Source organism: Bactrocera oleae, chromosome 5, assembly GCF_042242935.1.
Source record: "Bactrocera oleae isolate idBacOlea1 chromosome 5, idBacOlea1, whole genome shotgun sequence".
Classification (NCBI taxonomy): Eukaryota; Metazoa; Arthropoda; class Insecta; order Diptera; family Tephritidae; genus Bactrocera; species Bactrocera oleae.
Window position 1 is genome coordinate 70,298,254 of NC_091539.1, and position 26,370 is coordinate 70,324,623.

Sequence of the window (26,370 nt, forward strand, 5' to 3'; positions counted from 1 at the left end):
ATCATAGAGTAAATGATACAAGAATAGTATGCCGGATGTTGTTACTTCAGCAATTCTACCAATATTGCGCAAATAGAGATATTGAATGAAATAATATTTAAAACGTAATCCACATCCACTTGTTTTATACAGCTTAATATTTTTATTTTCGTAAACATTTTTAATTCTGCTATACTTTTTCTTCTCAAGAAATATTTTATATAATTTATGTAAATGGGTATTATTCTTTGTGCAATATATGCAACAATTTTAAGCCAGTAAATGATTTATTTAAGCGAGTAATACATTACATTTCATTCAAAAGTATTGTTTAGTAAATTTATATGAACGATCACACGTACACAAGAGTTACGGGTAGAATTGTCAATTGGTCCTTAGGAAACTCATAGAAACTGTAACAAAAAACTCTGATAGCGGTATTACGTAATAACCCGGTGACTTAACCGATAAGTGGCGTACAGGGTGGATGCTATTTGTTACAAATATTATTACGAGAGCATGTAGATTATATATCTATAAATATCTATATACAATATATATTATTACTTTACACATTTATTGTGCGCATCGTAGCCATACTTAATTATCGTAATTCCTCTTCTATTTCTTCTTCGTTATCCTCGGTTTCGTTTTCTTTAACATTAATATGTCTTCGGCCGGAATTCCAAATAATATCAAAGTCTAGGTTGCATTCATTTGCTATTTTTTGCACTAATGCTTTGTCAACCAATCCAATAGTGCTCCAAGCGTTATCCTTCAAAGCCAATTCTTTTAAAGCTCGTCCAGCTTCGGGCCACTGTTTTGAATAAGCCAATGCACGAACCAACATTGCAAGAATATCCGCTTGGCGTATTGGTGGCGTTTCTGGTTTTACTAAAATTATTGAAATATAATAATTAATTATTTACTATATTTATAAATAATTATTTTGAACTATATCTTAATCGGCATTAAAAAACTCTTAAAAAGGAGTTAAAAAGGCATATTAGTAGAAAGAAATTGAAGTATATATGTAATTACAATTAAAAATAAAAATACGATCGAAGCTATAATACACTTCACAAATACAGATTCTATACAAGAACTTGATTTTGATCATGGTCTATGCAAAGTGGATAGTGGTCCGATTTAAACAATTCGGAAATTGTACCGTTGTTTTGGACAATAATTCATGACAAATTTTGTGAAGATATCTTGTCAAGGATGATTTAGATCGTTCAGTTTGTATGGCAGCTATATGATACATCAAGTAGTACTCTATCATGATTACCACTTACTTAACATATTGCGACAGCCGGAAATTACTGCTTGATTATCGTTATTTTTCATTGCGTTTTGTATATCCAAAACTTTTCGCACATCTGCTATAGTTTTTTCCAAATTATTGAGCGCATGTTGTGAATGTCCAAGTTTTTTTAAGCAATTTGCCGCCTCATGCATTGCCTTTAAAGCTTTTTCGTAGTTGTGATATTCTTCGATTTCGATTTGTGCGCAAATAGCATAAAAATTTGCTAAGGAATCATATGCCTGACCTTTCGAGTAAAATGTCACAATATGTTTAAGAATATGTTCATCCTCTTGCCAATTCAACGCTTGCAAGTAATTGGCTGCCATAATGTATACCTCGCGCTGTCGGGACATATTTGCGAAAAATATTATTTTTTCTGTGCTGCCCGATTTTAGTAAACTCTTCATGGCCCGCACTTTATCTCCGGCTTGAGTGAATTTCTTCGTGGCCGTGTGATAGTCACCTTGTTGTTGCAATAGTTCACCCAATTGTGTAAGAATTTCAATTCGCATTTCTTCATTAAATTCGTTTTTGTTCGGAGTGAGCATCTCTGCAAGTTCCTCGGTGATCGGTACCCCTTTCTCCAAACAGATTTGTAGCGATCGCTTCAAATGCATTGTCTTTGCCAACAAATAAACTGCCTTTTGATGTTGTTCGATGCTCGTGAAAAAGTCCGCACAACGATTCACCAGCTCTGAATCTGAATCAACGGTTAATTCAGACGCTATTATTTCTAGCACTTCTGGTTGCTCCGACTCAAACGCCATTTCTAGTGCCTTATGAAGCATGCCAGCGCGATGGTATAATTCTACAGCACGTTTGAAAGATCCACATTCTTCAAAGTATGCGGCTGCTATCGCTTTATCACGACTACGAGAAGAACTAGCCACGGTCCAGAGTTCATCCTGGAAATCGTTTTCCTTACAAATACGTATAGCGTTGCTAAACGTTTGAGCCCGTGTGTAGAACATTATGGCTTCTTGGAATTTTCCAACATTCTCATAATGACGGGCTAAATGATAACAGGCAGCTCTGTCTCCAGATTGTCGTGCTATGACATCCGCTTTCGAGATTTTTCCCAAATAACAAAGTATTTTAACCTGTAGTCATGGTTATTGGGAAATTAAAATAAAAACTCTTATTAACCGACAACCCACTTGAGAAAACCAATCCTCTGCTTTTTGATATACGGCCAATGCAGCATCCATATCACCAGAACTTTCAATATACTGACCCCACCATTTAAGCATTTTCGGATCACTACAATTTTGCATATAACGCTAGAAAATGGAATTCTTTGTAATCAAAAATGTTTTAAATTTCGAGTGTATTACAAACCTTCATTGCTAGCGGATTATCCAGAAGCGTTTGTGTTATATTTTGTACCGGATTGTGCGATTTTTCAAAGTATTCCAGTGCGGCTTTAATATCCCCGCTCTCTTTTAATTGCTGCGCCTTGTGAAAATATGTATTTTTTAAGTGAACACGATCTTCCGTCTCGGCGACATTTATCGCCTAAATGAACGAAATATTACGAAAAGAATCATTTAAATTTTAAATTAGAGTTACACTTTGCTTAAAAAAGAAATATGGAACGTTATCGAACCTCATCTATTTTTCCACGCGCCTGCAATAATTTATTCAATAAATCAAATCTGCGACATTTTTTGTATAACTCAATTGCTTTATCGTGCATACTTAATTCGGTAGCGAGTACCGCAAGTTTTGCTTCATCTTCAAGGTCATCATCTTCCATTGCTTGACGAAGAGCACGTACGGAGCGCGCCTTACCCAAGTGACCCATGCATACCTTCGCCACATCTAAGCGACTTGTTTGAACACACATCTTTGCTAAATTTGTCCAAATCGTTGGAGATTGAATAGATCGTATGCAGCGATAAGCCAAATCCATGTTGCCCTCGGCAATATGTAGGCTGAAGTTTAAAACCATTTTTCGTATGTTCGGATCACACTTAATGAGATCGACGAAATCTTGCAATGGACGTTCTTTAACAATGTTTATATCCAAAGTTATCTATATTTATTTAAGATAGGTGGTTATAATAATACTCGTATGTATAACTATAAAATATATATAATATAAGGCTTTAATATTCATACTCACCACATTAGGTACGCATAGATTGATCAGTTGCTCCGCCATGACCAATGAGCGTGTTTCGAGTATATTCAATTTATTTTTGTCAGAAAAAAATAAAACCATAACTTCAGACTCGATACTTTGATTGCAACTGGCTCCAGCCTTTGGAGGAGAGTTTTTTGGCTCCTGTAAGTGCTGCATTGATTTCACCTCAATAGCAAGCAGACGTGGCTCATCAGTATCCCAGTATACATTTACGGGCATGCTAAAAATTGTATAAATAATCAACGAATATACTTATGCGTATCTAATGAAAAGTGTGGATGGCATACCAAGAATTAGTATTGCTTTCGTTCGAATTATGTTCGAGGTTGTGTTCCATCAAAAGATTACGTTCGAAATTCCAACAATATAGAATGGGTTTTGGAACAAAATTGCGATTTGCAATTAGCACAGCTAAATGGGTGCCAGCTGTATTGCATTTAACTAGAATCACTTCACCAAAATCATCAAATAAGTCGTAACCTGATTTACCCGGAAAAATTAACTTAGGATCGTGCCGAGAAACATCATAAGCTTTAACGAAACCATTCATTGTGAAAACACTTAAATAGACACCAGTGAGGTCCATGCCAATTATTTTCCCTAGAAGGCCACAAATCAGTTCATTATTTATTTATTTTGAAATTTAATATAAATAAGACTAACGCATAGCTATTTTCATTACTCACCTTCATTGTCATTTGCCAAAATTTTATTGAGCACAACTCCACCAATTGAATATATCATCACTTCATTTGAGTTTAAACAGAAAATATTCTGATTGTGTATGTGCAGGCCTAAACACTCCGCATTGAACGTTTGTATGAGTTTTACAATTAGATTTGAATCCTTTTCATTGCTGCCCTTGGTAGTGCTATCATCTGTATATTCCTCAATTCTATAGTCATCCACCCTTAGCACCTTCTCAATGCTATATGCAGATATAGCGCGACCGTTACTAATGATCATATTTAATTGATTAAGTGCTAAGGCAATAATTGCAAAATCCGTTTGAATGAGCGCATGCTTGCCGATCGCATGCTCGAGATAAATTACTTTTGCATTACGTTGAACTGCCCACAAATCGCGGGTGTGAAATGATAACAAAGGTTGCTCCTGTGAAAATTAAAAATATATATTTAGTATTATATCGTTTGTAGATATTATCAACTTCCACTTTGAGCACGTAAACGTTTGAAATGCAGTTAATCAGCATGCACGGCTTGGCCAACTCGTTGAATCCCCAGATGCATTGCTTAACGGCGCCACGTACTGTCGATATGTTGGTCAACTGCCACGAGTCTTCAGGCATATCGAAAACGCCTACACGTCGCTTCCAAGTGTAAATGTTGCCTTGATTGGTACCGGCGCAGAGCGTCTGGTTGCTTGAACTGTAGGCAAGGCAAGTAAAGAGCTCGTTTGTCGGTTGCATGAATTTATGCAATTTGCGACTGTTTAGTGTAGACGACGACTTTTCGCTCGCGTCATTGTTAAAAACGTTTGTACTCGCAGAGTTACCGTCGAGGCTAGTCGAGGATCCTAATACGGAAATTGCTACACTCATAAAATTAATGAAAGTCATTTAATAGTTTTAAATTGAAAAATATGTACATATGTATTTATCTCACCAGTACTAGGTAAGTCCATTTTCAGTAGATAGTTATCGCTTTTTTCGATATCCCAAATCCGCACGCTTAAATCACCTACAATAAGAATTTATAATTTTTACACATCGTTAGCAGATATTGAGTGTTTTAAAATCGGTTCACAATTTTAACAATGTAAATCTTTACTCAACCTTTTTAAAATAAAGTATTTTTCGTCCAAACAAGAATTTAATCCTTGCTTGCTCCACCACAATTGATATAACTCACCCGTTATAATTGCCAAGCTATTTCCGGCCCATGAAATAGCACCACCCTTGCCAGATAAGTTCCCGCTCAACTTAACTCGATCTAACTCAGTTAATATACCCGTCGACTCTACCAAATACAAAGCAATTGTCATGTCCTCCATCAAACAAATAACGGCATCCCTAAAACAAATATATTAAGATAATCCAGCAAAAATGCATGTAACGACTTTTAAAAGGAAATCTCACTTTTTCGGGTGCCACAGCATTTGCATGATGGGCACGGTATTATTTTTGAGGACCTCTGTACAGGCGCCACCCTGATTTATGTAGTACATTACACCATTTTGCGTACCCACATAGAAACAGTGGTTATCTTTGACTCCAGCGTGAATCATACTCCTCGCCGCTGTCCGCGGTCGCCAATTGGTAAGCGTATCGAGTGCCGCATCATCGCCTGCTACAGCCGCTTTGGCTAAATTTACTATTTCCTCACGCACCTCACTCTCAATGGTCCGTCGAAAGGTGATATGCAGCAGCACATCACGCAAATCATGTGAAAACATTGTTAAAAATTGATACTGGCCATCGCAACGCCAACCCGTGAGCAGACCCATCGAATCGGCGGTAACCATGCGACCACCTTGTTCGCTAAAGTCCAACAACACTATGGGCGCTTTATGAGGGCCGTGAACACTAGCGAATTCACGATGGCCCGCAAACCAAACATGTATATCACCATTTTCCCAACCGGTGGCCAACAAAACTTTTTCGGGATGCCAGGCTAGCGCTGACACCTGCGAAGTCGGATGTACCGGATAGGTGACATCGCGTTGAGGTTCTCCCTATAATATAATTAATTGATACGTAATATTGCAATAAAACTGTAAATCGATATGTATACTCACCGAATCTGTGAAAATTGTTATAGATCCGCCACGTTCCTGGCTGTAGGAAGCTACAGCAAATAGTGGTTCGGTGAGGTGCCAATTTCCGATGGTGCTAACCGCATCGGAGTCCAGAAATTCAACTTTAGTGTCGAAGTAAAGCGTCATTACGAGTATTTACACATAAATTTTATTCCCTTCGGTGGCTAGTTGGATATTAATGGAACAAAACTCATAGAACCAAACAAATGCGGTTGCCATGGAACTTCTGTGCTTTCAAATGAAAGGAAAACAAATAGGAATGCACGATAGTTGGAAACTCAATAAGAAGAGCTGGCGCTATATACAACAGCTTTTGTATATATTAAACCTTTTAAGTGATAACCACAATTATATCACATTCTTATTTAAGGTATTTTTACGAAACAAGTATTTTTTAATGAAATTTTTTTTCTATCAGTAATATTTATAATATGCAAAGATTTATTACAACTTAAAACTTTAAACAAAATGACTTTGAAACCGGAGATTTTTCAGATATTTTTTAAAGTTAGATTCGTTGCTTCAGTTTGAGGTTAAGTAGACGCACAAACAGTACATTCAAATGGTATGTCTTTACTTTATATTATCATATTATATATAAGGTTTCTTTGTCTTTGTCTAAATAAAATTCACTGACGTATGTAGATAATCTTGCTTATGGTAAATGTACTGCAAATAAAACAATCAAATGCCTAGTCTAAAACATGATTTCGTTTTAAAAAATAACTGTTGATGCAAAAACACAGTAGCGGCAACTAAATTAGACGATTTGATTGAAAGGCAGCTAGAGTTCAATTTTAATCGTTATCAAGTTACAAAAAAAGTTTAAAGATACCAAAACCTAAAATAATTTGACACAAGTTGACTAATCCCGCTTTTTAATACAAATTTTATTAAAATTATACAAATTATTGTATAGTTAAATATATATATTTTTTTTGTTTTCAAAGTTGTATACGGAAAGTATATATAAATATATATATAAATGAAAAATCCGCTTCGTCACTATTACATAGTATTAAATTAAAAAAAACAAGTAGCCAGTATTTTTTGAATGTAAATGATTTATTTTTTCGAAGATCCAGCTATGCTTATAGCACCTATCATATAGGCCTGACAAAAAAAATATTTTAAATATTATACACCATTGAAATAAGGGGAACGATGATGGCCATATTTTTACTTATCTAGTAACAAACATACTATAAATATGGATGAACGCAAATATTTCGATTTTCAAGGCTAAATTCGAAAAATGGAGAAATTACTTTTTTACTTATAACTTAATCTCTCTAAAACAATTCATTTGGTCCTTAGGGTATTTGGAAGTTGTTTTTTCAGTATAAAGAAAATGAAAAAAAATGTATCTATCAATTGTATATCGTGCGTATTACTTTAAGTGCGGAACTTTATTCAAATTAATAGTATGAATAATTTCATAGATATTTATTGTTCCCGCGGCTCCACTCGCATTGAATCCATTAAATAAATATTAAAGATTGAAGATAACAAAAACAAATTACTAAATTCATAGTATGTACACGAATACTTTACCGCGATGATCATATTCATGGTGGTGGTGAAAACCAGAAAACCCCGTTTTCTCTAAATTACGCTTTTGAAGCATTTTTGTTTAATTATGTACATTTCTGAAATTTTTCAACAAATTATCATATCAGACAAAACAAATTTATTTTCAGTTTTAAAATTTATATTACAAACAGATATGATCCTCCAAAATAATTTTTTTTTCCCCAATAAAATATATAAATATATTGTATACAACCTACTGATACTTAAATTAAAGGTATATTGTTTTCAATAACACATATGTTTAACCAATAATGCGAGGAAACCAATTAACCGGGTTCAATTAAGAGAGGGATAGTGTACAAAGCTGTTGTTGTTGAAGCGGCAGAAAACATCCCTTAACTAATCTGAAGAAAGCCGAGTTGACAGTCCTTGGTGGGACCGAAACTGTACAAAGTTTCATGATGATCGGTTAAGTGATTTCGGCGTGAAAGCGTAGCAGACACTTATATATATTTTTTATTTTATTTATCTCTTTTATATAATATTAATATGGACTGTTGAGAATTGTGCATTAAAATTACAAATGAACGCTCAGAGTTTTAAGTGGGGTTTAATTAGCATTTACACACACTTTCATCGTTACATACATATGTATGTATGTATATGTGTAATAAATATAGAATTCATTTAAACACTTTAAATTTACGTAAGTATGTAACTATATACAAATTTATGAGCGTATTTTTGAATGGTCCAGCATCAGGGTTGCAAATAATGCATTAAAAAATAATTTCATTAACATTTGAATCAAATATTATATATTATATTTATTTTGTAATCCCGTATTTAGGATTACAATTACATATTCTGAAATCAGTTTAATACAGTTTATAAATAAAGTAAAATATATGAAAATCTATCAAAATGTTTTATCGTTAATTCAGCTTGTCTGCTAAAGTACTTAAATGTATTGAATTATAACTAATATTTCCTGCAATTTTCTACTAAAAATTAGAAAGAAAAATGTTAATCCCAAGCATATAATTAAGAATTAAAAAAATAAATTGTTTTACCTATAATATTTTTTCGCTTCTGCGTTCTTCATATTCTACTATTTTGAACTGGAATACGCACAGAACCATCATCTTCAATATTCAAGTGCACTGATCCACAAACTTACATTCAAATTTAAAACGTCGCGATAAAAAAATTAAATTTTAATTATGAATCCAAAATTTTTTAATCATAGAATTCGCGACCCCGTCTAACATAAATAAAATAAATAAATAAATACCATATATACATATTTATATGCAAATTTTCGCATTCCTGGTTGAGAAGTGATCGACTCATTTGAGTTTAGTATTATATTTCACCAGAACTGAGCCAATTGCTGTAGATGTAGTATCTACAAAGCTCATATTTACAAGAAATCATATATTATATACATATATGCATATGCATGTATGTACAGCATTTGCATACATATAAACAAATGTCGCACATTTCCTATTCCAGGAAATATAGATAAAAATAGTTATTACAATAAAACAGACACTGTACATATGTATGTATGTATAATCAGCCACGTCATTTATCACTTATGCATGTTATCTAGTATTTAAGCCTTAAAACACACACATTTATTTAATGTATTTTTTTATTTTTTGAAATGCAATCATGCTTTGCCCATAGAAATGGGTATGTGTGTAGGTGTGGTTTTTGATAATTACCGCTTTTAAATGTTTTTGATTTCAAAAATTTTTCCGTACACGCAGTTAAGCAGTGGGTGATTACCAAATGATTACCGGTATATAATTGCAAAAAAGATATGTGCATAAATATATATGTACATATGTACTTACATACGTACAATTGTAGTATGTTAAAGCTTTTAGTGAAAACATGGTAAATTTATGGTTATGTGCACACGGCTATCATAATTTCCGTTTCCTCATATTCTTCCCCATCAGCTACCGTTTCAAGAAAAACAATCGAATATCGTTAATTCAAAACTCACTTCGATTTGAAACGTAATGGCCCGTGGAATGCAAAATTATATAAGTAAATATGCACGCACTTACTTATGGAAAAACTTTTCTAAAGGTTTGCATCGTCCATAGTTACCAAATACCTACATATCTATATAGTTTACCATTTATTGTAAATAAATTAACAATTATTTTCAAAACTTTCCAAAGAAGACCGAAATTCGAAAGAATATTCTTCACTTCATCCTTTCATGTCTCATATGTACTCATATTATTGTATATTAATGTATGTACGTACATGTTATATTACGGAGAATAACGTTCATTTTGAAAGATCTCCTTATAAATTTATATATATTTATAAAGTTTTTTTTTTTCAATGAAATTACTCGATAAAAATTAAATGTCAGAATTTGCAGTTATGGTAGCGATAGTGTACCCAACTCCACTTATTTACCAAAAGATTTTTCGTGCGTTAAAAATTTGTAAATTTGGAAAAATACCGTAATCGATATTCCATAACCGTTCAAATGCATCTTTAGTGAAGCAAATACCCATTGGCCGGTTAACACCAAGATTCATCTTACATGACTACTAGAAAAAAAGAAGAATTAATAAAAGGCTAAACAGATTTTTGATTTTTAAACTATTTATCTTTTATTAACACATTTTCACAAAATTAAGCGATTTTTGAGCTTTATACAATTGTATTCCTTTAACATTCCTTGCTTAATATTTATAACATAACCCACATAGCATTATGCCACAGGCATTAGTACGATTTTTTAGGCAACTTGTGTGTATAACAAAGATATAAAAAAGTACTGGAATTATTTTGAGATTGTGGGCATATAGATTCTCTTAATACAAATTGACATCGATCTCTTAACATGTTTATAACTATTATTTCATATTTGAATAGTTTAATTATTTATTTAAGGTTGTGGAACATGTGTACTGCATTAAATGCATCATAGTTAAGGAGCGATGTTGCCATGATTGCAGCGGTAGAGGCAGCGGTAAAATGACATCATACAACATCTATGAATGTACATACTCATTTGCTTTAAAACAATTTTAATACAATATGCATATGCAATAAAGTGCAGTTATCCAGTGTGTTTTGATTATTTTACTGACCCTTTTTCTCCTCAGTGTCTGGAGCCGTCACAGCCTTACTGTCAGGATTCAATTTGTACATGGCATGATTGAGTACTGTTGCGAAGCTCAGCCAAGCAATGTACGGAACGAACAAAAGACCAGCCACTTTATTAACCCTGTAGAAAAGTATGCCACAGGCTGTGGATGTTGCGGTCAACGCAATAATATCGATGAGCCCCTAGTTAAAAAGAGACAAACACGTAAATACATACATATTTTAGCTTTGAAAATTATTAATAATGGGTACAAACTTTTAGTAAACATTTTTTTGAACTGTACAGTGCTCTTCGCACATGTAAATATGTAGAAATAGAAACTACAAATATATGCGCATTTGTAATTAGTGATAGGCACAGTACAGTTCTAGAACACGTTATTAGTCAGTTAGACTTTTTAATACTTCATTTTAAACGTTACGCAACTTACGCCTTTGATATTACGATATCCAAAGAAAATTGGAGTCCATGCCCAGTTGAGTGCCAACTGTGTACCGTAGGCAATGAGCGGTAACTGCGCCTCCCCGTTAAACCCACCACCATCACGCCACACTAGGTATGAAGCATAGCCCATACCTGAATAAAGCGATGTCCAGACCGGTCCAAATATCCAGTTTGGCGGCCGGTATGATGGAAAATTTAGATTCTTGTACCATGTTTGTATATTTTTTCGCGTTATTATGCCGTTGATGACACCACCAACGTTTGGAAGCACAACTGCGCCTATGATTTTTAACCAATCACTCATATTTCTGTAGTTTTATGAAATATTTTTGTTTTATTTGACACTTTTTTTTTTAATTTTTAGACTTTAGCCGCGGGTTTCTTTAGCTGCTTTTCTTTACGAATTGCCGAAATGAACTGAACTATCAGCTGTCGGTTGAATACTTCACGCGGTGGATTGTCGTACTGATATTTCTACGAGCCCACCGCCACCTTCCTCCACCTGATAAACATTTGCAAACTCTCGGTTCTCGCTCTTCCTATGACGACTTAGTTGGTAAACATCTGCGTTCCTATGCAATGGGTGTGTATATACATAAATATATATGTTTATAGCATATGTATATAAATGAACAACTCTACGTGACAGCGGACGCACCTTTTTTGCTTTGATTTCAAACGACCATACATACATACATACATACATATGTTGACACTTACAAACTTATCGCATATAATCTCAATAGCGTTTTCCCGGTTGATAAACTGGTTAATATTATTAATAAATTTATCAAAGAGCTGTTTAGCATATGCTCTTATTTTCTCCTGCAATGAGTATAGTTCAAGTTCGGCATTCCTATATACGGCACTAATTTCTCTCTTTTTTGTAGTTTTGAGTAAACTCAAAGCAATAAAGAAAAATTTTAAGAAATCTATATACAATACATACATAAGCACATATGTATATATTTCCAATGTTTATCAGTTTTATTATTATAATTATAATTTGTACATACATATGTATGAATGCACATATGTACCTGCTCTTGAGTTTAAGCCGTTAATAATTTTGATTCCAACGGTTAGTTTCTGATTATCACATAAAAAACACTAAGCGGTTATATCTTTTGAGTGTTCACATTTTTAAAATTCAATGAAATCTTCCCATTCAAATCTATGAGGAACTTGAAAATTTATAAGCATAAACACTAAAATTAGTTTCAGTAATACAATTTATTTTTAGTTATGAATTTAGGATTACACTTTGGTTCTTTACAACACTTAAAACTAAGCAAACTATAAACAACCAAGAATAAATCTAAACCGATGTCCAAATATCAAATAAATGAGGCATCTATTTGAAAACTATATGCTTCCTTCTTGCATTGTATATCCACTGAAACATTTTCTTGTTTTTATTTTAAGAAACGCTAACTTTAAAACGGTGTTAGTTGTGAAAAATGTGTTAGCATGAATATATGAATATTGTATATATGATGTAAAGGCGTCAATGAGAGCAGGTTAGTATAATATGTTAAAAGAATTTTTAAGAATGAATAAAAAAACTAATGATCATGAATGAACCATCAGACGATCTTTGAACAAATAGAAATTAACAAAATGCAAATGCAATAGCAAGTTAAAATATTCATTGAGAGTAATTCATAAAAGCATGAATGAAAGTAAGAACAATGCAACATAATTAAACTCAGCTAAAACTTCTCATCATATTGGGGAGAAGTTTTATTATTTCGAAACGGATGGTTTGTTCGATGTAGCAGTATTTTCTATTGTTGGTGACGAGATTGGCGGCGTTGTTGATTTTGTTTGCGTACCGGCCGCCGTACCTTTCACGTTAATTTCCTGCTGTTTTCCACCAGTGTTTGCATTTGTTTTACTTGCTGCTGGCGGTGTGTTTGCTTTCTTAGAAGTGCCGGTAGTACCAGTATTAGGGCGGGCAGGTTTTGTACTTGCTACCGCTGTTGACTTAGATTTTGCTGCTGTATCTGTTCGTTGTTGTTTTTGCGGTGAGTTTGCCTTTTTTGCTGCTGAATCAGGAGCCGCCTTTGTAGCGGGAATTATTGATTTCTGGTTGTCTATTGCTCCTTTTTCGGGTGATATCTTCGACGGAGTGTTTGGGGTTGTTGGGGTCGTTGGTGTAGATTTATTGTTATTCGCTGGCTTTGATTTAACTTTCGATGTTTGTTGTAGTTGAAACTGTTGCCCCGGTTGCGGCTTCGTTACCAATTTTAATTTAGCATCACTTGCTGTAGATGGCTTTGACTGTTGTTTCGTAGTCTCGTTCGAGTTCTTAATGTTTGTGGTCTGTTTTGGTGGTGATGTCTTTGGTTTGGAGCTTATTGATATGGGCGCCGGTTTTTCGTCAGAAATTTGACGCTGTGCTGATACCTCGCCAATGGATGATGTTGATAGTTCGGGGGTAATAGATTCTTGGTCTTGCGGTTGACACGACTTCTCCTCTTTAACAGTAGCGTTTGAATTTAATTGTAATTCTTTTACATCTTCTCTATTCAATATCTGTGATATATGAATATCCTTCATTTCGCCAGTTATGGTATTGTTTGGTGAGGGTAAAGCTGCAGCCGGTAGTATTGTTGGGAGTTGCGACTGTAGTATTTCGGCCATTGATGGCTGTTTGATTGCCGAATCTACAGCAATTAATTTGTCATTATTCGCATCATCGATCCTATTATTATTATTGGCAGGTATTTGCGATGTGGGCAAAGGTATTGCCGGTGGCAGTGACTGTACTATCTCAGCCAATGAAGGCTGTTTCGCCAATTTTTCACCAAAAGTGTCGCCCTCAGGCGTAGCTACATGTTGTGATTGAAGTATCTGCGCATTAGGGATCTGTTCCACTAATGCCATACATTTTTCATTGTTTTCGTTTACTTTCGGAAGAATTGTATCCATGATTGATGGACTGCCTGCAACAATCTCCTTAACAACACTCGATAATTGTTCTTTACCAATAATAACACCCTTCTCGTCTGAATCTTTGATTAATGAATCTACATTAATACCAAGATCTTGACCAACTTCCAAGCTTGTTTTAGACAATGGACTTTTGGATTTTATGTTGTCGTTATTTAACTCTCTCTCTTGTGTTTCTTCAACAGATGTGTTTGTAGCTCGTAGTTCCTCAGTTAGCACCGATTTAAATGCTTTTTCTACCGCCTCCTGTTGGTCAGATGGAAGGTCAGGTAGGGAGTCTTCTTTAATAATTTTCTCTGGCAGGTTGTTTAAATTTTCTATCAGAAGATCTTTGGTAATTTCATTAACTATCTGCATCATTTTCTCGCTAGATTCTAATGATTGTAAAGCAACAGTTTTTATGGATACGTCTGCTAGATGTGTATCCGTTTCAGCTCGCTTTCCGGTTTCGATAATGCCTACATTATCTTTGTTGGTTTTTCCAACTTGATTTTCCGGTTTTTGCTTATCTACCTCTTTTACAATTTCTTGCTGACTTTTGAGAGGCTTCCGCTCTTCATTATCTTTAGCTAGAGAATCAGATTGCTGTTGCTGAGTCCCGTCTTGCTTAGCTGATTCTGGAGGAGGTTCGTCTTTTTTAGATTCTTTTCCAACATCTGCCAAAACTTCCTTTGCTTGTTTTTGATTCGGTGACGTTTCTTTTAGATTTCGTTTAGCGCCTTCAGATTGTTTTTCATTGCTTGTCTTTTTTGTTTCAGTACTATTGTCAGCGGGCCTTTCTTTTGACGATTTTAATATTTGTTTTCCGTCCTGCTTACCTGATTTCGGCAGAGGTTCTGCTTTTTTCAATCCTTTCTCAGCATCCGTTTTTTTCTGGTTGTCTTGATTTTGTGGTTTTTGCTGTGGCTGTTTATTTTTTTGTTTTATTGGCGACTCATTCTGTTGATGTTGTTGCTGGGGAAGTTTTTGTGTCTGCTTCTGATCGTCTGGATGTTGCTCGATCTTTACTAGTTCTATTGAATCTAAAGACGTTTTCGTTTGTTGACTTTCATCTTGTTTTGCAATTTTTTTGTCTTCGTTTTCCTTTAGACCTACTTGTTTTTGCTGTGGGTTTAAGTCTTGCTTAGTCTTCTTCTCTTGATTATCGACAAATGGTTCTTGTTGTTTTTCCTTCGCCTTTGGCGTAACTGGTAGTTCTTGCTTCGCCGATTTTTGCTGTAATTGTTTTGTCTGCTGATTATCCTTATTATCTTTTAAATTTTTTGATTTTTCAATTATTTGTACTGACTTTACCGACTCGATGACATCATTTACAACATCATCTTTACTAGATTTGTCAATTTCTCTGTTGTCGTCTGATTTTAAAGTTGTAGTTTTCGAAGCAATAATATCAGGTTTCTTATTATCTTTCGAGGGTTTTTGACTCTTACCTTCAGGCCTCGATTTTTGTCTGGACGGTTCCTGTTTTTGTTGTGATTTATTGTCATTCTTCTTCTGCGCCTCTTTTGTTTTTTCTACATCATTTGTTGATTTAACATCTGGCTGATCAGTTCTATTTAAGTTTTCTTTTTCTGTATTTATTTCCTGGTTTTTTAAATTATTTTCATTTTCGTTGTGTATTTCCGACTTTTCGCTTGATTTTACATTTAAATTTAAACTTTCCAACGGTTGTACATTGTTTCCCATTGCATTACTCTTAGCTTCCGATAAGGGTGACAACACTGCTGTCGATTCTCCTTTGGTCTCGGTTTTTTCAAGTGCCGGTTGTTCGTTAGTAGTATTTGTTTGCTCTCCCACTTTCATTGCCTCTATTTTAGCCACCTCATCGAAGTCACTCACCAACATCGGTACATCATCTTCCTCTACAACGCTATAAAGCATATTTGTACTCGCAGTCGCATCACTACCGCCCATAGTTCCCGCCGATTTCTTCGCACCCGTCATTGAATTAGCGAACATGCGCAGCTGCACCACCGTCTCTTGACCCAGCTGTGGCAATATCTCTGGCAACATTTCTACAATTTTCTTTGTCTCTCCATGTCCGGTAACAGCAAAGGTATTTGCAGAGAGAGATGCTTGCGCTTTTGGGTTATTAAAATGAATAACGGTTAGATCGTCTTTGATTATGTTCACTTCCTCAATCCCCGGTATGGTACTAACGGATAACTTTTTTAAAGAACTCTGCAACTTTTTATCATCCGTAGTGGCAGTCTGGTGCATAACCTTCTTCTTACGACGAGCTGTACCCTTACCTCCTATCCGCACTTGTGATTGCAGTCGCCTCAATTTTTCCACATTCATCTTATATCAATGCAATTTTCGCAATTTAATCAAGTTAATACAACCTGAAAACTCCTACTTTTAATTAGGAATTACATAAAATCTGAATTTTTTTCTTCCAATCTTACCCTCACACCAAAAATATTATTCTGCTGCTGTAAAACTCGTGGCTGCAACAACGACTGCGGTATCTACGACTATTCAGCCAAACCCAAGGCCCAAGCATGCAAATGGTCGAACATTTCGAATTTTGCATTCCTACATACACAGTTCGGCAATTGTTGCCGAGCAATACATCTGCATCAGAGTAGCAGGTATATTAATATCGCAAATTTCTTTGCAAAAGATATAAAAAATTCTCACATCACATAGCAGACATTCACACATCGTATCGTTGTGCGCTTAAAAATAAACATAAACCCCACCAAGAACGGAGCACATTAGCCATTCTCGCCATTAACCACACAGCTTATTACATATTGTGGCTGTTTGAGACTAAAGAAACAGAAGGACTGACAAAAAGTGCACCGCAACATGGGATAGAGTGGGTAGAAATATGCAACAAAAATATACATTTTAATGTGCTCACAGTAGAAAAGTGAAAGAAGACGTTTTGTTTGAGTAATATGCAATTGCAATGTGAGAATTTGACATGTCTTGTATACGAGTATGGATGGTTTCTAACTTTAGATAAATGCTCGCATAATCCTCATGGAAATAACCACAGTAAATGCATTCTTGTAGAAAAATTTACAGAAAACACTTAATTTTCTTGAAAATATTATGTTTCTTGTTGAAAATCTTCCCACCCCAGTCGTTTCTATGTTAATCAGATCGACCTGGCTAGACATAAAAAAAATAAAAATTCCCACAATCGGGACGGACGGCAACATTTCCAAAACTTGTTGAGCAATGTTTTCTACCACCTGTTCCTACATATTTATATTTATAGCAATTTAATGGAAGGCATTACTACTATCGTAGAACAATTATTTTCAGATTTTGAATTCAAAAAATATTTATTTTATTTATCATGAATTTCTTTCTTATTTGCGAATTTAATCACCAACAAATATCACTAATTACAAATACCTCTTCTAATCTTCTAAACTTTCAGTTGTTTTAGCCAAATGCTTTACCTTCTCCCATTGGGTCTCCATTACTTGCAATGCCGTTTGAATTTGTGCTAACAATTTCTCTTCATTGTTCATCTCTGTGCATATTTCTTCATATTTTGCATTTTCTATTTTCAACGACGCTATCATTACAGAGTTCTATTAGGAGAAAGGAGAAATTCACAACAATATTTTAAGGGAAACCAATATCCAGCTCACCTCCAGAAACTTTTGTTTCATGTCTGCTAACTTTTTGTCTACATTCGCTTCGTCTTCTTCAGTATATTGCTTGGAATGATCGTAATCTGTTGCCAACAGAACATAATCCGGTATCGAAAAATTCTTTAAGTCCATTTCCTCAATAGCTGTGAGTTGTTGTTCCATGTCACTAAGCATTTTGCTTTTCACTTTTTCTTTCTGCTCTAGTAAAAATACTGTTGTATCTTCATTACCCATGGATAACTTGTTCACCATTGATTGAAGTGTTAGCGATAATATCTTATTCAAATAATGGCGCCCTGCCAATAGTTGTTTGATATGACTTTAGTTTATTTTGTAGATGGATATACTTACTTTCTAACGAAAACTGTTCCACAGAGAAATTGAAATGTTGTATTTCATATTCGCTTTTTTCCATTTTATTCTTTTGTGAAATACAAATTAAATAAAAACGTCTTTAATATAACTCTTAATACAACAGCAAATCAATCATATTGTGACCGTTCAGTTGATGCAAAAATGAGTTTGTTCAATTAAAGATTGATAATTGTTTAATCGCTACGGACAAAGTGGCACACATCTATTTGATGGACGATGACACAATTTTGATAGTTTCATAAAGGCATATATACATCCGATTATTTTTCATACTGAAATAATAGGCGGTAATCTATTACCTTAATATATATAATTAGTTTTTGGATGAAATTTGTATTTACCATCTTATTTATTCAAAATTACAGTAATTCTAAAATATAATATGGCCACAAAATTTTACTAATCATATGTTAATATTTACAAACAAGTCAAATATATGGTGCAGAGCGCAGTCAATTCCTGACGTAAACATAGTATAATTAAAAATTTGGTTTACTAACATTCTTTACGAAACTCTATAATAACCTCAAATAATAAAAAATATGTAGACTATGATTTTAAAGCTGCACCAAAAAAGGCTACATTTTTTATTTCGAGCTAGTACATCCCTTAAAGTAGCCATACACGACACGCTTTTATTTTCGATCAGTAAGAAATATTTTCACCATACACGATTCGAATAGATCCATTATAGATTCATTTGACATTCGTTCCTCAATAGGTAAACATTTGCCAGAATAAAGATGATAATGATTTATATTGAATTTTTATGTATTTGACTTTATTTAGGCAATAAATTATCCTAACATCTATTTTTGTTTTTCTTTTTACTTTAATTTCTCACTTTTTGTTTTACAAATGCCCTTACACAAGTAAATCTCATGTATATAGTGTTTAGTTAGTTATTTTCATTTACAATTATTAAAAATTTCATGCTTTCTAGAAGCAATATGGGGAATGTCTAACTACTAATCTAACGTTTACACATTTAAGAAATCATTCAAATAAATCAGTTTTAAGATAACGTCTTTAGGGGGTACTATATCGCTTATGTGATTTTTAACATGATACATGTATCACATAAGCGCACCCTAATAGCACTGCTAAAATGTACCTATGTGAATAAGATTATGTGGCAACGATGTTTTGAGTCCACCGGCACGTGTTTGTTTGTTGTTGACAATCACTCCATCCACAAATACAAAAAGTACAATTTGATTGTTTTAAAAAATATGTCCAAACGACAAAAAATAGAGGAAGTAACGCAAGTGGACGATGGACGTACTGTACAAGCACGACTCGTATCAGATACGGGAGAAGAGGCAGGTCCCCCAATCGATTTACCTCTTAGTGTCACCGTGGAGCAGCTGGGTCTTATTTGTAATGCGTTATTAAAAAATGATGAACCGACACCATATCTATTCTTTGTGGGTGAAGAAGAGATTAAAAAAACCCTTAACAGCGCATTGGATTTAAATTCAATAGACACTGAAAATGTAATCAAAATTGTGTATCAACCCCAAGCTGTGTTTAAAGTTCGACCAGTAACACGGTGTACAAGCTCTATGCCGGGTCATGCAGAAGCTGTAATTTCAATTAGCTTTAGTCCAGACGGCGAACATTTAGCTAGTGGCTCAGGTGACACTACAGTGAGATTATGGGATTTGACAACCGAAACACCACATCACACATGTGCGGTACACAAACAATGGGTTATGTGTGTTGCTTGGTCGCCTGATGGAAAGAAGTTAGCAAGCGCATGTAAAGCAGGAAATATTGTATTATGGGACCCAACGAATGGCAAGCAAATCGGTCGAACCTTAACCGGTCATAAGAAATGGATAAATTGTTTGAGCTGGGAACCATATCATCAGAATCCCGATTGTCGCCGATTAGCCAGTGCCGGTACGGATGGGGATTGCCGTATTTGGGACACCGTGTTGGGACACTGCGTTCTAAATATATCAGGACACACAAGTTCAGTAACCGCTGTAAGATGGGGTGGATCTGGTCTTATATACACTTCGTCCAAAGATCGTACAGTAAAGATGTGGCGGGCGGATGATGGAATTCTATGCCGAACCTTTTCTGGACATGCTCATTGGGTAAATAATATTGCGCTGAATACGGATTACGTTTTACGAACAGGACCCTTCCATCCGATAACTGATCGTAAAAAGAAATATTCAGAAATTGAAAGTAAGTAGTAGAATCAGTATCTTAAAAAAACTTCGTAACATACATATAAATGTTTAATATGTGTCATGTTATATTTTTAGAGAATGAATTGAAAGAAATGGCTTTGCAAAGATACAATCATGTTTGTCCCGATGGTGTTGAATCCTTAGTATCGTGTTCTGATGATTTCACGCTTTATCTGTGGCGTTCGAATCAAAATAAATGTGTAGAACGAATGACGGGTCATCAAAATGTAGTCAATGATGTTAAATACTCACCTGATGTGAAGCTCATTGCATCTGCCTCTTTCGACAAGTCTATTCGATTATGGCGCGCTCAAGATGGCAAATTTATAACTACATTCAGAGGGCATGTTCAGGCGTCTTATACACTGGCATGGTCAGCAGACTCACGTTTGCTGGTGAGTGGTAGTAAAGATTCAACTCTGAAAGTATGGAGCGTTCAAACGAAAAAATTGGCACAAGAATTGCCGGGACATGCAGATGAGGTTTTCGCTGTAGATTGGGCTCCAGACGGAACACGCGTGGCATCTGGTGGCAAGGATAAGGTGGTGAAATTGTAAGTTTAAAGAAAACTATTTCTCAAATATTGACAGTTTTTCATTGGACGCATATTTTATTATTGTTACTTTAGACTTAATAAATTTGTATTATTTGTTACAGATGGGCTTATTAGGATACATTCAGAGGAGTTATATAATGTGTAAAAATAGTCTTAAAAGAAGTATTCGTATTTCATTACAAATGCAGTTTCTATTAAAAAATTAACGTTTTAAATAAATAAACCAAATAAAAAGATTGTCAACCTTTTTCTTATATAAAATCAATAATGTTGTTTCAAAAATGATTTTAATTTACATATATAGCTATATCTCTCATTAACAATGCACTTACACATATTCTTGGATGAATTAAAAAGTATGCATTCCAAATTATATATGAATGTAATCCCATAAATTTTCTTTAAAAGATTGATATGTACATTTTTTATATATTGATATAAATGTGATTATATAAATTAGAGTTAATTTTTTATATAGGCATAAAAATATAGTTCCCATATATATTAACTAATAACGTAGACTTACAAAGACGTTTCCTTGAGGTTCTTTATAGCTATTTCCAAGCTAGCAGTTTCTTCAATATCATCACTGAAATAGCGTAACGGTACTGCGGCACGTGATTGCAGAGCCCGTTCTGCCGCCAGAAATCCCAACGCTACACAATTTTTCATGTCATAGCCTCGTAAAAGTGCTGTTATGTAACCACTTGTAAAACTATCACCTGCCCCTGACACATTTTTAATGTTTTCCACTTTAGGTGCGTTGTAAAACCGTAGTGCGTGAACCTTTTCGGCATTTTTCGTGATGGGTAAATAAGAACCAGTCTTTACATCAAACAATGGTTCACCGGATGCCGCTAAATTGCCATTCAGACTAAGTAATACGCCTTGTTGTCCGAGCGTTAGAATGATACAATCGAAATTATCTTGGACAAGTGTCAGCATATATTTGGCTTTCTCCAGTAAAATTTCTGTTGGATCACTATTGTTGACTTTACTACGAACTGGATTACCAGTGATCGCTTCTACAATAGTATGCAATTCATAAATATTTGGCGATATAATTCGAATCTGTTCTGCAAGATTCCTGGGTAGAGTAAACGGCTTGTGAGCAATTCGCATATCGGTTGGTTCAAAAAACACCGGTCGCCGATGTTTTTGAGCAAGGCGCAGAGCACATGCCATTGCTTCAAACGAGAGATTGCTATCTATTACAATTATGGGAGCGGAACTTATCAACTCCTCATGTCGTTGTATAATCTCTGCTGTAATTTTACGATGAATATCCATATTTCCTAAAATGATTTTGCAGTCACCAGTTTTATCAAAAAGTAGAGTGCAGAGGGAAGTAGCACATTCTTCATCCACCATTACAGAATTTCTCAATGGCTTTGGAATCATTTTCAATAAGCTTCTCCCGAGTTGGTCGTCACCGACAATGGAAATAAAATTTGCTGTGCCATACAATTTAAAAATACCCTCGGCAATGTTTCGCCCAACACCACCCGCTGATTCGGTTGGCTTTGCACTATACGTAGCTCCGTCAAGGACTTTTGGAATTTCATCGACCATTGTTAATGAAAGATCTAAAATTGAGGCACCAATCACTAGGGGTGTGGAGACGGATTCAGGCACAGATTCACCTTTAAATATATAACTTTTACTTTGCTTGGATAATTCACGCGATATTTGAGCAGCAACACATGCATTGTTTTCAATCAGCGCAATATTTGCATCTAGACTTCTACCCTGTGTTATTTTAGCTATTGCCGCCAACAAATATGGCGTTACTTGCTTGCCACTAATTCCCTGAATTTTTGCTTCACGCGTTGCCTCTTCAATTGCCGCTACAATCATATCTTTATTTGCTGCAAATTGCTCTGGTACAGGTACACCGATCAAAATTCCTGACTTTAGATCTAACTCCTTCAAAGCTTTTATTAGGTTAGCCGCTTCCAGTGGCCCATTTAGGTTGTATGGAACCTTGCATCCACTATTGCGTGTATAGAAATCAGGAAAAGTGCAATCATCAACTCCATAAGTCGCAACACATACCCCTTGGGTCTCTAAATACTCAAGAGTTCGAGGTATATCCAATATAGATTTTATTCCACTTGACACTACCGTGACTGGTGTTCGACCTAACTCCACCAGATCTGCTGATATATCCAATGTAACATGTCCATCGCGGTGAACTCCACCAACACCTCCAGTAGCAAATATATCTATTCCTAACATGTGGGCTATAATCATTGTAGCTGCTACAGTTGTGCCACCACTTCCTCTCGTAGCTACCAAATAAGGTAAATCTCGTCTTGAAATTTTCATTATCTCATTACGATTTTTTTTTGCTATTTTTTCCATTTCCTCTGATGTAAGACCTACCTTTATTCGACCATTGATTATTGCAATTGTTGCTGCTAACGCACCATTTTCAGAAACAAGCTGTTCAACCGACTGCGCTGTTTCAATATTTTGTGGATAAGGCATGCCATGTGTAATGATCGTCGATTCTAAGGCAACAACGGCTTCTCCTTGCTTAAGCGATCGTTGCACTCTCGGATGAACGTCGACGAGTCTTCTGAAATTACGAAGCGGAGTTCGAAACACATACTTGGAGCATGCTTGCAGCAATGGCGACGTGGTGGTCAAAACCATTTTATAGAACACTAGATCTGTTTATTCTGTGCACTGCTAAACAATAAAAGTAGACAAACTCTTACGTACTACAAATACACTTCATGCATGTGCTGATCTCTGTACGTACGTATATATATATATATATATATAAGTATATGCACATGTGCTTAGAATCATATGCACATTGTTCACTTTCCTGCCTTATTTTGCGTAAATATACATTGAACCACCTAATACATCAATTTATGAACTTCATTAGCTTTTAAAATCATGAGATTTAAACTAAACTGAACTCTGGCACACTTGTTTCTCCTTTAAACATTATCAGATAATTTTGAATTTCTTAATTATCGATTTTAACATCGATAACATGTCTTTAAAGTCGGTGTATCATTTCTATACGTCATGATAAAAATGAATCAAAGATATGTAAAAACAACTCAGTGATAAAACTAGCACTGAAGGTGGAATTTAGAAAAACAAATATTACTGAACAAAAATGACTCTTAATCTTTCTGATCCTGTGATGAAGGGTCTTCAGCAGTTGGGCACAGAAATAAATATAGACATTTCGAAAAAGCTTATAGCAAACACACTGAAACATACACTTTCTTCTGAAGCAAGTAAGTATGTATTAGCTTAAATTCAACAGCATTTACGGAACGTTTCCTCTCATAAAGGTGTTCCTTCAGTACCAGATATCTACGTTACGAATGCAGATAAAGCGAGACTTAGTGAATATGCTGTAGTAACATTACTTGCGCTAGCTACCAAACACGGAATTGATGCTGGGATTTTGCGATCATTTTTGGAAAAATGTGAAATCCAAATAACCATATTAGAGGAATTGGTACGCACCTATGAGGATCATCGAAAAGAGCTAACCATTCGTCAATTGCAAATAGGCAGTGATTTTCCACATATTACTGATGTACAATGGCGCATTATGGCGGATGTTCGCTCATCTACTTCTGATTGTAGTTCAGGCGAAGTTAGTTTTCATGTAAATTTTGGTCGTCATAATGAAACCAATGGAGAGCGAGAAACTATTGTCGAATTCGTATGTAGCACTGAGGAAATGCAATTACTAATTAATAAGTTGAAGGAAATAGAAAGACATTGCGAAAAAGTGGCTACAAAATAATCACTTAATACAGGCGCTCATAAATTTATAAACTTCGGTACGCGAAAACTGTGAACGCTTAAACAATATGGGAATTATACGTTTAAATAACAAAACATCAAAAAAATTTCATTAAAACAAAATTTTATTTCTTTTAATGAAACTTATAACAATTTTGAATTTATAATTTACTAGGGCAATGTTAGCCTGCTACACCTGTTCGTCAATAAGTGATTTAATTTGCAAATAATCACATGGCGCATTCGTGTATATGACTCCAGAAAATGTAGCATCGCCGTCTTCGGTGCTGATTACAGTGCAGTGATTCTTTTTTATCAATTTCATATTAATCCCTCTAAATCGTTCGTCAACTTTATACAGATTTTTGCCGTTTGCCCAAGAATAAAAAGGCTTGCCGCTAAATGGATTCATAAAATCAGCCCAATACCCATGCAAGCGAAGCCTTGAGGTAATTTCGCGTGCCGCCAAAACAAACTGATTAAACGTTATGCGATTTCAGCATTTTAATAATAATAATCATAATTATAATTACCTTTCTTGCTCCTTGCTCATTATCGCCTGAAAAACGCAATGTCATTAATGCTAATTTCTCACTGGAAACTACCTCAGGAGCCGGAAAAAGTTCGTGTAATGACTTTCTTATTAGTGAGGGGCATTCACCGACAGTAAATTGTAGCATAGTTTTGTTTGCATTCTAAAAAAGATTTCAATTCAAGTCACATTTGAGTGTCTAAATGGATATATTCACAGAGTGTTACCTTTCCATCGAAAGCGACAATTGACTCCAGTGGTGCTTCTAAATTGATGGTTGTTGACGCACCTTGCCACGCTGGTCCAACTGCGTTGGGAAAATAAAAGCGATTCCCCCTAGGAGCAAGCAATTCCCAATTCGGTCCACATTCGCCACCAAGAAAGTCAGAGTCATCTAAAAGAAATAAAAACTTGTATGTTGTTATTGAGATATTTCTTTCGCATTTTAATATCACCTTCAACACGCGCCTTAGACTTTACCACCTTGAAAACGCTATCAAGATTTTTGGGGTCACTACGTCGCGAATAATGTGCTGTGCTCGAAACACCCACGATTGGCGTTGACGACGATGGTGGCAGTGATAGCTTAGTAGCGTTATTAGTGACATTTAACACCCCTCCTCCCCCCCGATTTAGACATCGCAATAGCGAAAGTGACATTAAAATATTTGTTTCGGCTTTTTATTGCGTAGCGTTTCTTTTCTTTTCAAAGCATTAATATAAAATTTATTATTTAACTTCTTCTATTGTGACGTTACCATTAGAATCCTTACGCTTCGGAATGACGTGATTGTTGTTATTATCCAATAAGCCTTAACAATTATTTTCAAAATGTGGACGAGTTCCCCAAATCCTGGATATAATATTGGCCTCAGCAGGCTTCAAGGGTTTTAATTAGTTCTTTAAATAAACACACAATTTAGTCTCGAATATAATTTCGTACTTCGTATTATTTTTTCTTTCGCGAGCTTTTTTCTGTCAAATCAAAATTTTGTAATCAGCTGTGTAAAG

The 26,370-nt window shown here is 35.0% G+C and overlaps 8 protein-coding genes across 13 annotated transcripts; 2 read left to right on the forward strand and 6 right to left on the reverse strand.

Moving 5' to 3' along the window:
• Nucleotides 1-175: 175 nt before the first annotated feature.
• On the reverse strand, nt 176-6,961 carry rempA (intraflagellar transport protein rempA). Of its 2 annotated transcripts, XM_036365362.2 has the most exons (14): nt 6,192-6,960; nt 5,533-6,128; nt 5,306-5,466; nt 5,060-5,134; nt 4,609-4,985; nt 4,121-4,547; nt 3,722-4,034; nt 3,414-3,654; nt 2,895-3,323; nt 2,627-2,803; nt 2,446-2,568; nt 1,278-2,388; nt 580-873; nt 181-523 (listed from the first exon to the last, which is right to left on the reverse strand). In XM_036365362.2, exons 1-13 carry the CDS (start codon nt 6,336-6,338, stop codon nt 584-586), a joined length of 4,467 nt encoding a protein of 1,488 aa, XP_036221255.2. In that variant the 5' UTR covers nt 6,339-6,960; the 3' UTR covers nt 181-523; nt 580-583. The 2 variants fall into 2 exon arrangements, with proteins under 2 accessions (XP_069966510.1, XP_036221255.2); XM_070110409.1 differs by having other exon boundaries at nt 176-873; nt 6,192-6,961.
• A 3,406-nt stretch (nt 6,962-10,367) lies between these two features.
• Tspo (Translocator protein) lies at nt 10,368-11,776 on the reverse strand. Its single transcript, XM_014246860.3, has 3 exons — nt 11,324-11,776; nt 10,877-11,075; nt 10,368-10,777 (listed from the first exon to the last, which is right to left on the reverse strand). Exons 1-3 carry the CDS (start codon nt 11,639-11,641, stop codon nt 10,767-10,769), a joined length of 528 nt encoding a protein of 175 aa, XP_014102335.2. The 5' UTR covers nt 11,642-11,776; the 3' UTR covers nt 10,368-10,766.
• Nucleotides 11,777-12,551: 775 nt separating this feature from the next.
• On the reverse strand, nt 12,552-16,830 carry uncNacbeta (uncharacterized nascent polypeptide-associated complex beta subunit). 2 transcript variants are annotated; one of them, XM_014247060.3, is made up of 2 exons: nt 16,701-16,830; nt 12,552-16,637 (listed from the first exon to the last, which is right to left on the reverse strand). In XM_014247060.3, the coding sequence occupies exon 2, from the start codon at nt 16,591-16,593 to the stop codon at nt 13,084-13,086; it is 3,510 nt and encodes a 1,169-aa protein (XP_014102535.2). In that variant the 5' UTR covers nt 16,594-16,637; nt 16,701-16,830; the 3' UTR covers nt 12,552-13,083. The 2 variants fall into 2 exon arrangements, with proteins under 2 accessions (XP_014102535.2, XP_069966514.1); XM_070110413.1 differs by having other exon boundaries at nt 12,552-16,647.
• A 742-nt stretch (nt 16,831-17,572) lies between these two features.
• On the reverse strand, nt 17,573-18,468 carry LOC106626961 (uncharacterized). The gene is made up of 3 exons (XM_014246874.3): nt 18,261-18,468; nt 17,907-18,205; nt 17,573-17,846 (listed from the first exon to the last, which is right to left on the reverse strand). Exons 1-3 carry the CDS (start codon nt 18,322-18,324, stop codon nt 17,670-17,672), a joined length of 540 nt encoding a protein of 179 aa, XP_014102349.1. The 5' UTR covers nt 18,325-18,468; the 3' UTR covers nt 17,573-17,669.
• A 964-nt stretch (nt 18,469-19,432) lies between these two features.
• Nucleotides 19,433-21,278, forward strand: Nle (notchless protein homolog 1). Its single transcript, XM_014247055.3, has 3 exons — nt 19,433-20,483; nt 20,564-21,041; nt 21,146-21,278. The coding sequence occupies exons 1-3, from the start codon at nt 19,517-19,519 to the stop codon at nt 21,156-21,158; spliced, it is 1,458 nt and encodes a 485-aa protein (XP_014102530.3). The 5' UTR covers nt 19,433-19,516; the 3' UTR covers nt 21,159-21,278.
• Nucleotides 21,072-23,997, reverse strand: LOC106627065 (uncharacterized). Its single transcript, XM_014247054.3, has one exon. It carries the CDS (start codon nt 23,700-23,702, stop codon nt 21,567-21,569), a length of 2,136 nt encoding a protein of 711 aa, XP_014102529.2. The 5' UTR covers nt 23,703-23,997; the 3' UTR covers nt 21,072-21,566.
• Nucleotides 23,998-24,088: 91 nt separating this feature from the next.
• On the forward strand, nt 24,089-24,950 carry LOC106626987 (COMM domain-containing protein 3). The gene is made up of 2 exons (XM_014246917.3): nt 24,089-24,307; nt 24,365-24,950. Exons 1-2 carry the CDS (start codon nt 24,184-24,186, stop codon nt 24,826-24,828), a joined length of 588 nt encoding a protein of 195 aa, XP_014102392.1. The 5' UTR covers nt 24,089-24,183; the 3' UTR covers nt 24,829-24,950.
• LOC106626985 (cobalamin trafficking protein CblD) lies at nt 24,935-26,310 on the reverse strand. Of its 4 annotated transcripts, none has more exons than XM_036365520.2 (5): nt 26,133-26,310; nt 25,815-26,056; nt 25,587-25,753; nt 25,361-25,522; nt 24,935-25,302 (listed from the first exon to the last, which is right to left on the reverse strand). In XM_036365520.2, the coding sequence occupies exons 2-5, from the start codon at nt 26,017-26,019 to the stop codon at nt 25,018-25,020; spliced, it is 819 nt and encodes a 272-aa protein (XP_036221413.1). In that variant the 5' UTR covers nt 26,020-26,056; nt 26,133-26,310; the 3' UTR covers nt 24,935-25,017. The 4 variants fall into 4 exon arrangements, with proteins under 4 accessions (XP_036221413.1, XP_014102390.1, XP_014102391.1 ...); XM_014246915.3 differs by having other exon boundaries at nt 26,118-26,310; XM_014246916.3 differs by having other exon boundaries at nt 25,815-26,061; nt 26,133-26,309.
• Nucleotides 26,311-26,370: the final 60 nt, after the last annotated feature.

Coding starts and splice junctions, on each gene's coding strand:
- LOC106626985 (XM_036365520.2), bottom strand. CDS start 26,019: ATGTCACTTTCGCTATTGCGATGTCTAAATCGGGGGGGAGGAGGGGTG. Junction 25,754..25,814: donor GTCTAAGGCGCGTGTTGAAG/GTGATATTAAAA, acceptor TATTTCTTTTAG/ATGACTCTGACTTTCTTGGT. Junction 25,523..25,586: donor TTGTCGCTTTCGATGGAAAG/GTAACACTCTGT, acceptor AATCTTTTTTAG/AATGCAAACAAAACTATGCT.
- LOC106627065 (XM_014247054.3), bottom strand. CDS start 23,702: ATGGTTTTGACCACCACGTCGCCATTGCTGCAAGCATGCTCCAAGTAT.
- uncNacbeta (XM_014247060.3), bottom strand. CDS start 16,593: ATGAATGTGGAAAAATTGAGGCGACTGCAATCACAAGTGCGGATAGGA.
- LOC106626987 (XM_014246917.3), top strand. CDS start 24,184: ATGACTCTTAATCTTTCTGATCCTGTGATGAAGGGTCTTCAGCAGTTG. Junction 24,308..24,364: donor TACACTTTCTTCTGAAGCAA/GTAAGTATGTAT, acceptor CCTCTCATAAAG/GTGTTCCTTCAGTACCAGAT.
- Tspo (XM_014246860.3), bottom strand. CDS start 11,641: ATGAGTGATTGGTTAAAAATCATAGGCGCAGTTGTGCTTCCAAACGTT. Junction 11,076..11,323: donor GATATCGTAATATCAAAGGC/GTAAGTTGCGTA, acceptor CTTTTTAACTAG/GGGCTCATCGATATTATTGC.
- rempA (XM_070110409.1), bottom strand. CDS start 6,338: ATGACGCTTTACTTCGACACTAAAGTTGAATTTCTGGACTCCGATGCG. Junction 2,569..2,626: donor ATAATCCGCTAGCAATGAAG/GTTTGTAATACA, acceptor TCCATTTTCTAG/CGTTATATGCAAAATTGTAG. Junction 874..1,277: donor CGGCTGTCGCAATATGTTAA/GTAAGTGGTAAT, acceptor CAATAATTTTAG/TAAAACCAGAAACGCCACCA.
- LOC106626961 (XM_014246874.3), bottom strand. CDS start 18,324: ATGGAAAAAAGCGAATATGAAATACAACATTTCAATTTCTCTGTGGAA. Junction 18,206..18,260: donor GGAACAGTTTTCGTTAGAAA/GTAAGTATATCC, acceptor AACTATTGGCAG/GGCGCCATTATTTGAATAAG. Junction 17,847..17,906: donor TGAAACAAAAGTTTCTGGAG/GTGAGCTGGATA, acceptor TTCTCCTAATAG/AACTCTGTAATGATAGCGTC.
- Nle (XM_014247055.3), top strand. CDS start 19,517: ATGTCCAAACGACAAAAAATAGAGGAAGTAACGCAAGTGGACGATGGA. Junction 20,484..20,563: donor GAAATATTCAGAAATTGAAA/GTAAGTAGTAGA, acceptor TTATATTTTTAG/AGAATGAATTGAAAGAAATG.